Source organism: Amphibalanus amphitrite, unplaced genomic scaffold (genome assembly GCF_019059575.1).
Source record: "Amphibalanus amphitrite isolate SeventyFive unplaced genomic scaffold, NRLGWU_Aamphi_draft 000461F_arrow, whole genome shotgun sequence".
Taxonomy (NCBI): domain Eukaryota; kingdom Metazoa; phylum Arthropoda; class Thecostraca; order Balanomorpha; family Balanidae; genus Amphibalanus; species Amphibalanus amphitrite.
Genome location: NW_024881955.1, coordinates 265,702 through 279,678, shown reverse-complemented (window position 1 = coordinate 279,678; position 13,977 = coordinate 265,702). Strand labels below are relative to the sequence as shown.

Below are 13,977 nucleotides of genomic sequence, written 5' to 3'. Positions count from 1 at the left end.
AACGCCACCTGACGATCCTTGAGCGCTTGAGAGACGATCCTAAGCACAGCGGGGCTCCCTGCGCGTCGGCGCAGGGTAGGCGATACTGTTTCTCGGGCCAGGGTCCGTGACACGGGCGGTCGCGGAGGTCAGCTCGACCGCCGCGGGGTCACAGCGGTCAGGGGTCGGCGGAGGTCGCTCCAGTTGCGGCACTGCCTGCATCGACCCGGCGCGGCGACGACGTCCTCAGCTGTGACGAAACGCTGCGCCGCCGGGCGGCCGCCGCACGGCCGCGCTGCCCCAGCCTAAAGCCGCCAGGCGCTCACAGAAAAACCGCCCCCACCTGAGCCGGACCTCGTGGACTGACAGCGGCTGCCAATGACGGCCTTCGCCGGACAGCACACTTACGCATGGGGGTGGAGTTTGTCCTGTCCGGTTTGGTCCAGTTCGGTATAACGGTCCGCTGTCCGGAGTGTTGCGTCGTCACCCGGTATTTTGTAAGGTGGCGACAGGCCCCCAAACGAATCCCACAACACCCGGGACCGGACAGCTTCCAGACATTGGTCCTCCAAATGGAGGCCCTTATCGGGCTGTTAGGACAGGTAAATGTACGGGCAAGGTCAGTCTTGGGAATGATAGGAGGTTTGACACAGTTTGGCTGGCCGTGCTATGCTATTTCTGTCTTGAAAATAGACAGAGGCATTCATTGTCCATGGAAATTAGCTTGAACAAGTGGTTGTGCTAACAACAGTGGTAGCCGAGCGAATTCAACTAATGATTATCGCTACGATTTAGAGACCATGCAGTCAATCTACTCTTACGAACACAAGCTGACGTCTTAACTACATCAACATCAGCACCTACCTATAGTTGTATCGACGCGGGCATATTTGTGTCCAGAGTAGTGATAATAACCATGGTCATAAGGACTGATGACCATTCTAATTATACAAGGAGATACCTTTAATCACTACAATATCAACCAATGGCAATAGCTTCAAATACATACATGTCATCTCCACATTCATGGCTGGTGGATTAACACACTAACCAATCAGCAATAGGTACCGAGGTCAAAATAGGCCTCTACTGAGGCCTAAAAGGCCAATAGGTCTCAAAGAATAAGAGGAAAAATCGGTCTCAAGAGGCAAAATAGGTCTCTGCCGCTATTATCATACTATGATGGTAATTAGTTCCTGTACTTACATAGAGTAGCCGTCTTTGTATTCACCTGTGAGTTAGGAAGTAACAATTGAAGTGTTGGCACGATGGCTTGGACCTGTTATAAGCAGAAATAATCAGAAACTGCACCGTGAGCTCTGGCCATTGCTGTACTTGCCAATGTGAGTGGTCCACAAGTCTCGCTGAAATGCTCTCAGGTACGGACAGGGTAGTTGGAATGTGGCTGACTAACCTTTGGTCTTTTGTCTATGCGGGAAACGTGAAGAAAACGTTAGCGCGTGACATCAGATATGTGAAGACTTTGCAAAGTGGTTTCACATGTAGGCAGCCGAAACGCCGAAACTACCACTGCGCGTTTTGGTTTCTAATGCGATCATGCAACGTAAAGCTCCATGTCTTTCCGATTCGAATGAACAGCGACTTGCATGACGTGAATGGGATTGTTGAACACTGTGACACAGCTTGCCAAACATCCACCGGAAGAGCGAATAACGGGTCCCTGTTGATGCTCTTCCATATTTAGCGGAGGAACAGAGCTCTGAAAGGGACTGATTTTTACGAAATGACAGGAGCGTCGGTTCACAGCGCTTTGCAGAGGCCAGTTGCCTGCCGGCGAGCGATGCTTGTGAGAGCTGCGTGTCTAAGTAATGCCTCGACGTCCCGGCCCTGGGTGCAATTAGCCCACCCGCCGTGGCTATGGCGGCCCCGGATGTTTGTGGGGGTGGAGACTGGACCTTGAGGGGGAGAGGGTGCGTGGAGCAAATGACTTCTAGGCGTCCGGCACTGATATGCATCTGCCACTGCTATTCTGGTACTGTTGGCCATTTTTAGACCTGTGTCTGCGTAGACGTGATTGCATGAATGAGGTAAACGCTCTCCGGGACGGCTCTTTCCTCAACGTTTCCTCTCAGCTGCCGAGCGGGCAGGCGATGAGCCCGAGCGAGCAGCCTCAGCGAGTCTCCATATACGTCCTAGCGCGGCCCAACCCACCACAGACAACGAAGGCCAAACGGACCATCCATCGTAAACGTCGACAGGCAGGCGCGAACCATGACTTTGGAAAAGGCATTGATGTCCTGTTCGAGCGAGCAACATATGCTTTGCCGCATGCAAACGCGATCAAAACACGAGATGAGGTGTCTTGCAGTCGTGAATCAATCCCAAGGCTACACGGTTAGGCAGCAAGCAATCGGTCTGGCGTGGCTAGCTGGCATGCTGCAGAGGAAGACAGATATGATCCGAGTAAAAACATTATCAACTGGATCATTAGATCATATCCCTTTCGCTCTTGTTTTGTAGATAATGCTTTTGTGAACATGCAAACCGGTTTCTTGGTTATTCTAATATTGATCAATGCTAATGAAGGAAACCGGTTGTTCTGTTGGGCCTTCGGGCTTCGACCAAGCAACGATTTTAACTTGGTGGTGATGAATTATGAAACTGAATTGCTAATGACGTAACGCCTTCGTCAGCCGATGGCTAGCGTTTTATGTTATGACGGTGAACTTGCATTACCACAACGTTCTAAATCAAGAGACGCAAAAAAGAAGCAATTCAAAATGTGGAAAAGGTGCCTCATTGCCCATGTGCAGTGCACCCGTGACCAAGGGAGAGCGTCTCGCATACCTACCTGTCGCTTGCGTTGAACGCCAGTGGCGTCTAGCATTTCTCATATGCGCTGTTTGCCTAAAGCTCACACCTCTGTGCTCAGTCCCTGTCTGACCTCCGCATCTCGGCTCCTCAGGCTCGGCGGCCGCTCAGTTCCGCGCCTTCCCCGGAGGCAGAAAGGCCTCCGAGGACTTCGACTGTCCCGAGGACTTTGGCTACTACGCCCATCCCACCGACTGCTCCAAGTATTATGTCTGCGTGTTCGGAGGCGCCCTGGAGGAAGTCTGCACTCCGGGACTCGTCTACAGGTCAGTTCCAATGAAAGCTAGCTCGTGTTATTATGGTCACTTGATAACATTTTTGTTAAGATTCGTATACATACCTGCCTTTAAGATAAAAATGGGCAAATATGGAATGGGAACTTAAACAATGTTGTAGAACATTATTGTGGAATGGAGTTTTAGTTTGCCGAGATCTAATAGTTCTGTCAAGAAGCATACCCAACGCCAAATTCTCTACGCCATTAGCAATTGTCACTGACCCGCAGATGACGTCACCCTTCCCTACCAATGACATTACTCTGCCCTCAGTGACGAGCTGCTGACCTGTGACTGGCCGAGAAACGTACAGACGTGCGATCCGACCACGAACACACCACGACCGCGCTTCACCACCGTGAAGATCACGGACCCGCGCACGAGCGCGCGGCGCACCACCGAGCCGCTGACGGCACCCACAGAGGCGACGGTGCCGGTGGCGCGCGGTCGCTCCGCCGCCTCCCGCCGCCGCCAGCCCAGCAGGTATGGTCCGCTTTCGTCCACAAGTGTGTGGCTGGTGACGGTGTTGTGTTTTAATGCTGCTGAAGTTTGGAGGGTTCTTGCTAGCTATTTGTGGAACGTCACAAGCACATTTCGATTAATGAAATTTCAAAATGAATTGTCGGGTTCCCCAGCTATTAAAAATATCTTTTTTATGTCTTATTTTACCGAAAACCCCTCAACGAATAAAAAGGCAAATTGATTTTTTTTTCAGGAGAAATAGATGCATAACGCATTGCGTATATTGTCATTGGCATACATGCTAAGCCCAAGTCAGGAACCTTCCTTTCACTTTCTACTTTCAAGCAATAGCTATCAGTTATTCACAATTTGCAGAATGCCGTGCTCTTTCAGCAGAGATGACACTGTTACGCATCTCCTTTTCACCGAGACTGCTCCTAATCTCCACCCTACACAAATGATCGTCATCCCAGCCGTCTCGCACAATCGCACCCTGTGATTCGAGGCCTCAGCGGACCACCACTGCGGACCGCACAACTGCTGACCCCTGACCCTCTGACCGTGACCCCTGACGTGGCCGCAGGCGACGGCCGGTGCCCAACAGTCTGGCAGAGACGACACGCGCCTCAGCCTCGACCCGTCGGGGTCCGGTGCGGCCCAGGCTCAGCTCCAGCTCCAGCTCCAGCAGCTCCAGCTCCAGCACCGGTCCGTCCATCGCCGACCGGCTGAGACTGCTGGATAACCTGGACCAGAGTCCGGCCGACCGCGACCTCGGCTTCGAGGGCGACAACAACGTGAGTCCAGCGACACGGAACGCAGGGTGGGGGCTGCTGGTATGGCACAGGGGAAGCAGCCGGGTCGTATAGAGTTGATGTTGCGGTAGATTTGGGGACCAGCAAATTACAATTAGCGGTTCGATGACATTCAAGACGGAAAAAGCAAGCTGTGAAGTCAACGGTAAAGCACGAAAACCTACTCAGTTTCAGTGTCGTGCAATGTTTTCTTGCTAAATAAATGTTTGCGAGACGTTGAAAGTGAAACAATTCTTAGAAATAAATTGAAGACATACCATCGAGGCTGAACAAAAGGCAATATCTCTTCACCTTCAGTCTCCGCATCTGTTTGGCTGCCAGTGGTTTCCTGTGAGAAAGCGGAAGCACCTCAATGCAATGTATCAATCTTGCATCACGTTCGGGAGCCAGTAGCGCCCACTTACACTTGGCCAGCCATGCGTCCATGCACCTGAATTTCCCCGAAGCGTAACGGGGGAAATGACCAAGCAAACAACTGACCAATGCTTCACTACAAAACTACCGTGTAAGGGACCTTCAAAAGTATTTGTGTTCAACTGGCGGAAGCGTTAGAGCCAAACGGAAGCATTTCTAAGAAATAAAAACTCAGAATAAATCCGCTTTTCACATTCAACAAATATCCCGTCGCGGGGAAGACGGCCATTCAAGCGGAAAGATTCGTGGGAGGCGCCAAGGCCGCGATGCCGTCGCTTCTCAGCGGATGATTCTCAGCGCTTCTATCGTCTCTTCAAACGCCCACCAAACCTTTCCAAATGCAGCCGGCATTGTCGGCAGCAGCCGCTCCGTTTGGGCGTTTGCTTGCTGGTCAATAGCGGCACGAGGGACCTTGGTGTGCCGGTGACCTCGGGTTATACTTTGGTTCCTGGCCTCGCCACTTCGCGGACGCTAAGGCTATATCGTACAGATGCAAATGTGATATCTGACAGATTCAGGGCATATAGAATGTAGTGGAAGCATGGGGATTTGGATGACCCTGCTGGCTGCTTTCCTTGTTATATTTCAAGTGAAATGGGAATACCAGGATAAGGAACATTGAATGAAGCTTCCGATCGTGATAATTTCAAGTCGCAGTTTGGTGCCGTACAAATTCAAAGCTCGGGTTTGAGATACAGATTGCGAGTCGCCTTACCAATTTCCGGATGACCTATTTAGTTGATGCTATGCAAACCATCATGAGTGGTCGCGACAGGCAATCAACCCATGCGTCGTATCCGCTTACGTCGTTCCACGCCAGGCGCGTATAAACTTACACATTTGGGCCTGGCCTTGTCGGGTCCACCCCGGCGGTGCAGACAGGCGGACAATCGGCGCAGGGCCTGGCGGCCGTGACAACTGGACCAGGGCCACCGGCTGGCGACCTGCCAGCTGCACCAATTACCTGTGTGGGCGATGGTCTCCTAGCAATGTCCACTTTCCGCTGGTCGTCAGACAATATCCCATCTCCGATGGTCGCTGAGCAAGTTCCCCATCCGCTGGTCGACGAACATTACGCTGGGTGTCCCGCAACGTCCTCTGATTGCCGAACGATATCCTTCTCCACCGCTGGTCGCCAAGCAGGATGCACGGGTCGATGCGGCGGCTGCCTGTCGCGTCGTGCTGTGTGGTGGTCGGTGTGGTTGTCGTCCAACCGTTCTGTTGGCGCAATGCTGTTGCCACTGCTTGGGTGACCAGCATCGTTCGCTGTGTTCGTATCCTTGTTCACTGCTCCCTTTCCGTTAGACGTCTGCAAAATATGTGTTCGATGTAATCCATGTTGTAGATTAAGTTCAATGACAATCTCTGGAATTTTATTGCACAATGGTGAACGTTGTTAGGGCTCGGTACACAAACACATTCTCGCCATTGTTTGGTTTTTCCTCTCCAGCTGGCGTGACATAGCCAGCAGCAAAAAGTGTGACCGAGCACACCTTAGGCTGCACCGCTGACTTTGGAGGTCATGTCCCGCTGCAGAGCTATCCACCACTGGGAGCCGACGCTCTGTCAAGTTCAAACGTCTCCATCTTTCCTTGCTGGCACCTTTGGAAGTCCAACAAGAAACAAGGCCCTTGCTCTTGCACCTTGCACTCCGTTCTTGCAGGTTACAAAACGTAGAGATGTCATGTTCGCGAAGACGGCGCATCATTTACTGGGACGGTCCCAGTCTGGTTCACAGATATACTATACATGTTATCTGGGCGCCTTTTTGTTGGATGTGACGGACACCGATACGGACACCGCACGGACGCGGACGCGCAAAACTTATAAAAGAACGCGATGTCGAGACATTGCAACGAACAGACATAACGCCGCACGCAGCTTGTAATTCGTCACATGGTGAACGATATTAATTTATCGATTCTATTTAGACTTGAGTTTATTACAATTGAGTATCGTCTCAAGACCGCCATGCGACCATTATTTGAGCTTTACAGTAACTATATGGCTTGAGCTGGAAGAAAACTTCCTTTTAGAAAACCACTGACGCTCTTTTCAGTCTCTAGCTCACTCGGTGACCCACACCTCACCTAACCTGACCTGACCTGACCTGACCTGCGCTATCTGACCGGCAGAAAATTGTGACTCGTCGCCAGCACAAGCTGCTCAGTCCGAGCTCGAGCAGCGGCCGCGGACGCTTCCAGGAGGAGCCGGCCGTCCAGAGCGTGCAGTGAGTACCGACGTCTGTAGACAATGCTGGCCGTGCCGTGGTGGTTCACACATTTAGCCATATGGCAGCCCAGCCATGTGTGTTACCATGGGGTACTGGGGTTGACAGCTCGAGTGTCGCCCGGCTGGGCGTGCTTTGTGATACACTCTGATTGTCCGGTCAGTGGAACATCCTATCGGGGCTGCTAATCCACAGCGTGTCGTTAAGTGGTTGACTCAGTGAAAGGTCGACTGAGAGCACTCCTTTTTGATCGTATCAAAACGGCTCAATGGCTATTGGTGCTGAGGCTCAAGTGGTCGCCTGATTATAGACTTGGAGAGACTGACACATTAGAGCTTACGATCTAAACAAGTTATCATAGCAAAGTGAGCTAGCCCTCAACCATTGAGATACGTTATTGCTAAATACCGGTGAGAAGCTGATTGATATTCATCAGCGTCATGTAAAAATTGCCCTCATGACCTTAACACTCAAGTCATAACAAGCTGCAACTAACACTAAAATGGACTTGCTGGCTGCGTTTGTGAACCAGACGCCAATGCATTCAATGAAGATGACCCTGCATGCAGCCGCTAATCAGGGCGCCATTGCGAAAAGCTGATTCGTTACAGAACGCTCCAAAGATCATTCAGCCGCTGATGAATAGGAGACCATGCACAAACTATCAAACATACCGACTCGAATATTCACGATTCTTTCGCCATCGGTAGCAGAATCGTCTCGTTAATTTTCGACTCATCCTCGGGTACCATCGCAATGAACCGAGTCGAATCTCTAGCAATGGGCTCTCCCGGTCCCACCCCATCCCTCCTGTGCTCCGATGGCCGCGCAGTCACGTCTATCTGTCTACGCTCCGAACCCCCCAACCCTCCCGGACGATGACGGCTCACGTCCACGGGTGTCGCGCATCCGGTGTGCGACGGCCTCGGTTTTTACGAGCGACCTTGCGACGAGACGGATCCAAGTGTCTCGCACGTGCCAGTCTGGTTATGAGCGGCAGACTCACAAACACACAGAGACGTGTATAGGCTGACAGGCAGTCGCGAGAAGACGCGGACAATCGGACAGCGCCGACAAGCTGTCAAAGAGAAGGAGAAACGGACAAGTGGTCAGTCTGACGAACCCTAGCTTCAAAATGATCGTGAGCGGCCTCGGACATTCAGCCCTTCCCTGACAGTTGACATTGGCCTCTATAGCCACGGTCGCTAGCCCAATGCTGGACCCGAGGACCGCACATTGTGGGAGGCGCTAACCGTCACTGACTTCAAGTGAAAGGCTGCCAATGCAGATTCGCTGATCCTGTCATGCATGCGTGTCGCTCGTCAGATACCATGCACTCTTATGTCCTAACCCGCGCCCTGCTGGGGGGGGTGTTTGAACACCCCCCCCCTGTGGTTTTTCGCGAATATCTCAAAAACGGCGGCGCGGAGCGCCGCCGTTTTTGGTATACCTTATCATACATCAATTCTACACATGTTGTGAAAATTTCAGACCAAGGTCATTCAAGGTCAGGTCACCAGGTCACTTGAAGTGACCTCACCTCATAAAAAGTTTCAATGTCTGTCATAGCTACACCGAGTGACCGATCGCTTTGAAACTTTCAGCGATTGCTAAGAGCAATAGCATGTACAAAATGTATATCTCAGAATTTTGATATCGATGACCTAAGGTCAGGTCAATTTTGCGACCTCCCCATTATAAGTCAATGGGAGAAAATTGAAATGCGCCTCTTTTGGACGAAAGACATTATAAACACTCCCAAACACTGAATTACAAGTGGTTTAGACACACTGAACATGAAAATGGTGTCCGTGACCCCTGTTTATGCCCTGAGGTCATCTTAGGTCACGAATAGTATCTAACAGTTTTTCGCAAATAACTTTTGATAGAGGCATGCTAGAGCGATGAAAACGCCTTAGATGTGTTCAGCTCGACGATACGGATCGACTGATATGCAACATGACCCTTTCCGGTCAGGTCATGACCTTGACCTGAGGTCAAATTTTCAAGTTGACCTTTCAAGGTCAAGTTATAGTTCATTCGATGCGTCTTGACGAGAGGAACACGATGCCGGTAAAAGTAAGCTCGTACAAGGCTTGAGTCAAAAGTTATTGCAGAAAAACTGTTTCCGAAAAAATCGGCTATTTTTGCAGTTTTTGCCCCCTGCAGGCAAAACCGTTGACGTTAGGTCAAATCTGAGGAAATTACTCAGAAAGGGCGTTAATAGGGCTATCGAATGCGCTTTTCCGCGGCGCTGTAGCTCTATTGGTTCCCGAGTTATGCGTTGGCTTCTTGGAAATTGTCGACATTCGACCTTGAAATCGGCGAAATTTTGCCTTCAATGACCTCTGGTGACCTGACCTTTGACCTGACCAAAAAATTGACCGAAGTGATTTCCTCATTATTTTTGACGCTCTTTCGAACGCCGCCTTCCGCGTGTCGCTACGTGGCCCAGGAGCCGAGTTAGAAGGGGGGGTGTTCAAACACCCCCCCCCCCAGCAGGGCGTGGAAATCCAGGACCCCCAGCCGGGCGCGGGCTAACCTGTCCAAAGTTGGTCAATTGTTTGTAGTTAGGTTAACATAGACACTTCCGCTATAGGTATGTACATTCCCATTACCCTTCTCCCTGTCACTAGCTCATTAACACAATTGACACTCGATCATACAAAGCGGAATCGACAGACCACAGCGGCGGTAACCGCCACTGTCGGTGCCTACAAGCCTGTAATTGAATAGCCGCGGTAGCGCAGCGAAACAGAAAGCTACGGGAGTGATAGGTAAAGAGCTTGGAAACGACGCACAAAGTTCGATGTGGGTGCCTTTGCTGAGTGGATAACATCACCGATGGTTTTTGACCATCACCCATTCATCAAATGTAGCCTAGCATTGAAGAAAGACCAAATCGTGACTAAAAAGCTACACTATCTGTTTCTCTTACGAGTAAGGTGAGAAAATATTGTTTCTTTATTCATAATGACAATGACGATTTATAAATTTACTCCATGTAAAACAAACACAAATATTCATAACCAAATGAAAGAGATTTGCGTTTGGTTCTTTTAAAAACGCCAGAATGCTCCTAAATATAGGAAAGGCCCGAACGAAGTAAATACATTATTTGGTACGAGCATGCTTGTTACAGGCTACAGCCAATGTCTCAATGCCAATCACCGAACCATCCATCCTTCCTCGTGGCGTGCTAAATTGGGTGCAGCTGGGGGCCGCTCTCATCTGCAGAGGGGGTTCCGGAACCGCAGAGGGGGCGTGGCCACCCTGCGGTGAGCACGATCCGCCCGGTGCAGGCGGTGTCCCACGGCGGGTGGGGTCTCACGCCCGACCCTGAGAGGGGCGGGCCGGGCAGGGCCGAGCAGGGGCGGCGGCTCAGAGCTCACGAGGGCAGCAGCTGATTTACGGCGTTCTCACGAAGTCTCCCTTCCCACACCGCCGCCGGGCAGGGACGGGCGAGGTCGGACGATTTAGGAGCAGCCGGATGATACCTGCACACGGCCGGAGAGACGACAGAATGAAGGCCAAGCTGCAACAGAAGCGTAGCTTGATAGATACACTTCCCGTCAGCACCTGTGCTAACTGTAACTCAGACCTTGATTCATGATTGATTAGTCTAGATACCTAACCCTCAGTTTAAGTGGCCTGTATGACACTAACGCTTGCGTCCATAAATTGCTAATTACTTGCAATGAATGTTAAAGTAACGGTACTTTGTCCTATCTTGATTCAAGTTTAACACTTAAAGGCATTACTCTTACCACAGGTGAAGCATCTCTGATGATAAACGGTCACTTTAAGAGTCTAGACGACAATGAGACATGCTTAGTTACTTTTTTGTTTATTACCTTTTGTTGGTAGCCGGTTGACAGCACTGGCCTATTTGATGGTTGAGTTATGGTAAAAAGTTAGGTATAGGTAGGTAGGTATGGGTTTCTTGTGGCCGTCTGGTCACCGATGTGTAGGATTCACGGACTCTGACCTTAAGACATGAGGTTATTCACATTACCGGCTAGTGGTTCTGGATGGCCTTCAAATGGAGTTGACGCACCTCGAGTAATGGAGCCTGGTTCGAACCGCATCAGTAATTTTACGTCAAGCTATGCCGTGGTCTTGCCAGCCACGATGTCCTGACTTAGAGACACCTAGTGTCTATGCAAAATCGCTGACACCGAATAGATGTCGCCTTGAACGGTTTCTCGGCTGCGGAACCATTGATAGTGGCTTTCACCGAGCGAAGTTAGCAGCCCATTAAGATAATCAACTACGATTACGTGATTACCGGCATGCTGCGAAATGTTGTGTTTACGTGATTTTAACCGGATAAATGTTAGGTTTGTCACATCTTCCAGCCTAGTTCGAATGCTTAAACTGCTTTTCAGCAGATCATTATGATCTGGTCTCATGCCAACCACCCACCCTTCTCTCCTCCCTCTCTCCGCAGTGACCGCGGCGCTCTCTCCAAGGGCACGGACGCACCGGTGCGTCTGGCCACCCTCTCGTCGTTCTCGTTCGGCGACACGGGCACCCGGTTCCCTCCGCGGGCGCCCTCATCGCCGTCGACGTTCGTCTCGTCGACGCGTCGGCCGGTGTTCCCCTCCTCGTCGGAGCCGACGACCCGTCGGACGGTGGAGGTAACGTCGACGCCGACGGCGCCCACCGAGCCCGCCTACGTGGCCTACGTCAACGACACCGTCTACGACGTCTACTACATCTACGACGACGATGATCTGGTGTATGACGACTACGACGTCGCGTCGTCCACCACTGAGGAGTCTGCCAATGCGGTGGACACAACGACGCGTAGAACGGTAAGTGGACGATATGTCTGTCTGTCGACCGGTCTGTCGTGGAGTAACTGGGGAGTTTTACCGGGATATTGGGAGGAAACAGTGGCGACCGTATTACGGCCAGAAAAATTGTGGTCCACAACGTGCTAGCCTAAATGTATCGAATTTCTAACAATCTTAGATGTGGAAGCTGGATATCAGACAGTGATAGTGTGCACAGATTAAAGGTGTTCGATTGATTGAAGATACGATGGCGGTGAGAACTGAGTCGTTCGATTTGGACTGCGAGTTTCCGTCTCAGCTGGGATGTTGGTAGCCTCTCTCGGGCTGCTGTCTGTCTGAACTTCAGCTTTGTCTGTTTTTTTTTTTTGTGTGTGTATTTTTTTTTGTTTCTTGACGGCGATTGGTGTTTTCATTTCAGACGGTCGCCGAGCCTACCAGCCGCCCAACAGCGCCCGCCACCCGACGGTAGGTGCCCAGTAGACAGTGGACAGTGGACAGTGGACAGTGGACAGTAGACTGTAGACAGTAGACAGTATGACAGTGGAGAATGCGGTCACACTCCTGGGAGCGTGGTGGCGCCCATTGTCTATACTGGCGCCGCGGCACACCCTCTGAGACCCACCCCGGCTGACCTTCACCCCTCGGATGCCGTGTTTGCTTGTAGGACAGCGTCAGGCTTTTAAATCGGCCAGATGTCTATGGCTCACGTCAATTTATGAAAGGTAATTTATTAGAGGCGGTTCACTTCAAACTGCGTCAGTATCTCAAAATATTAGGATTTCAGACAAACAGGATAGCTTAGAAGAATAAGAATGCCATATCTCACGAAAGACCCTGGAAAATTTGGCGAAATTATGAAATACATAATATTCGCTGTTAATAAGCACGTAAATATATATGATTCAGGCATATGCATTACACAGCATAAGTACATGCCGTTAGATGTTATTCCCAGAGCTGAAAACAGTAGACATATACGCATTACGCAGGTTGCTGAGATTCCAAATCGTATTCCGAATGTGTTCATTTTATTATGCATAATCATCCGCATTCTTTCATCAGACTGTATGCCATGTGTATAAGCACCTCCTAATTTATTTGCTCTCCAGCTCCTAAACATCCATCACCTAGCGCGACTCCGTTAAAAATAGGCTGGCTCTGGCCATGGAATCCAATAACTCTTGGCTACAGGATGAGCTTGTCGCGCTGTTTTGACTCCCATCCTCACGTAAACATCTATTATCCTGCACAGGCGGGTGCTCTTAGTTAGATGTTAGGTATCTGATAAGCGCCGACCGGCCTGTCCCAGCGCCGGACACCTGTGTGACGCCATCCCGGCTGTCCGTGTCTGTGTTTCCAACCGCGGGGCTACTTTTAGCGTGGCTCGAGTGCGGCCCAGACAGCGCGCGGACGTTGGCAGAGCCGGGGCCGTCTCCACCAATCGGCGCCGGCTGCGGCGTCCGTCAGCGCCCTCAGCCACCAGAGAACAGCTCAGGTAGCGGCCGCGGCACGCGGCAGTAGAGAAGGCTCACTGAGGTGCTGGTGTGCCGAGCCCACAGCACTCGCAGACGAAAATAGCCAGCCGCGAACCCACCCGCACTTCGTAATGGGCGTATACACGGTTCTTTTTAGCCAATAGCAACATAAAGTTCCTCTTGAAACTGTGCACCTAATGACTGGCCTATGGGGTTCGGCATCATAGCACAGCTTAGAGATAATCGCGGCTAACGTGTTTTTAGATTGTCCTTCAACTATATACCATTGACCACATCGTCTGAAGCACGTCCGCCTGCCACAGTGCACAGCCACGCTTGTGCACACTTCATGGTCAACAGTAATGGATTGGCACTTCTGGCTCTCTACAGAGTGAGGTGCCAATACGCATCACTCGTCAATTTTAGGATGCCACACTTCCCACCCTCTATCACTTTCCAGTTGTTCACGATCATTTGTCAGAAACCAATCAGGTTTTGACCGATCTGCATGCTGCATGCAAGCTGGTGCACGTGTTCATTCTAAATTCGCGCATTTATTCCGATGATATTGGGATGCATCAGGCCGCCAAATAGTTCCCGTTGAAGCACAAGTTTGAAGCGTGTCGTATACCCAGTCAGATAATAGAAAAGGCTTATTGCAAGCAGCGCCCAACATTTGCTTGTCTGCCATCGGATTAA

At 50.9% G+C, this 13,977-nt stretch overlaps 1 protein-coding gene across 4 annotated transcripts in view; it reads left to right on the top strand.

The window, feature by feature from the left end:
• LOC122391910 (mucin-5AC-like) overlaps positions 1 to 13,977 on the top strand; it is a 57,773-nt gene that overhangs the window by 32,151 nt on the left and 11,645 nt on the right. For all 4 annotated transcript variants that reach the window (XM_043386248.1, XM_043386249.1, XM_043386250.1 and 1 more), the window contains exons 3-8: positions 2,906 to 3,077; positions 3,360 to 3,569; positions 4,132 to 4,342; positions 6,910 to 7,004; positions 11,455 to 11,821; positions 12,222 to 12,268. In XM_043386248.1, the coding sequence (XP_043242183.1) occupies positions 2,906 to 3,077; positions 3,360 to 3,569; positions 4,132 to 4,342; positions 6,910 to 7,004; positions 11,455 to 11,821; positions 12,222 to 12,268 (1,102 nt within the window). The remainder of the gene's footprint in view (positions 1 to 2,905; positions 3,078 to 3,359; positions 3,570 to 4,131; positions 4,343 to 6,909; positions 7,005 to 11,454; positions 11,822 to 12,221; positions 12,269 to 13,977) is intronic.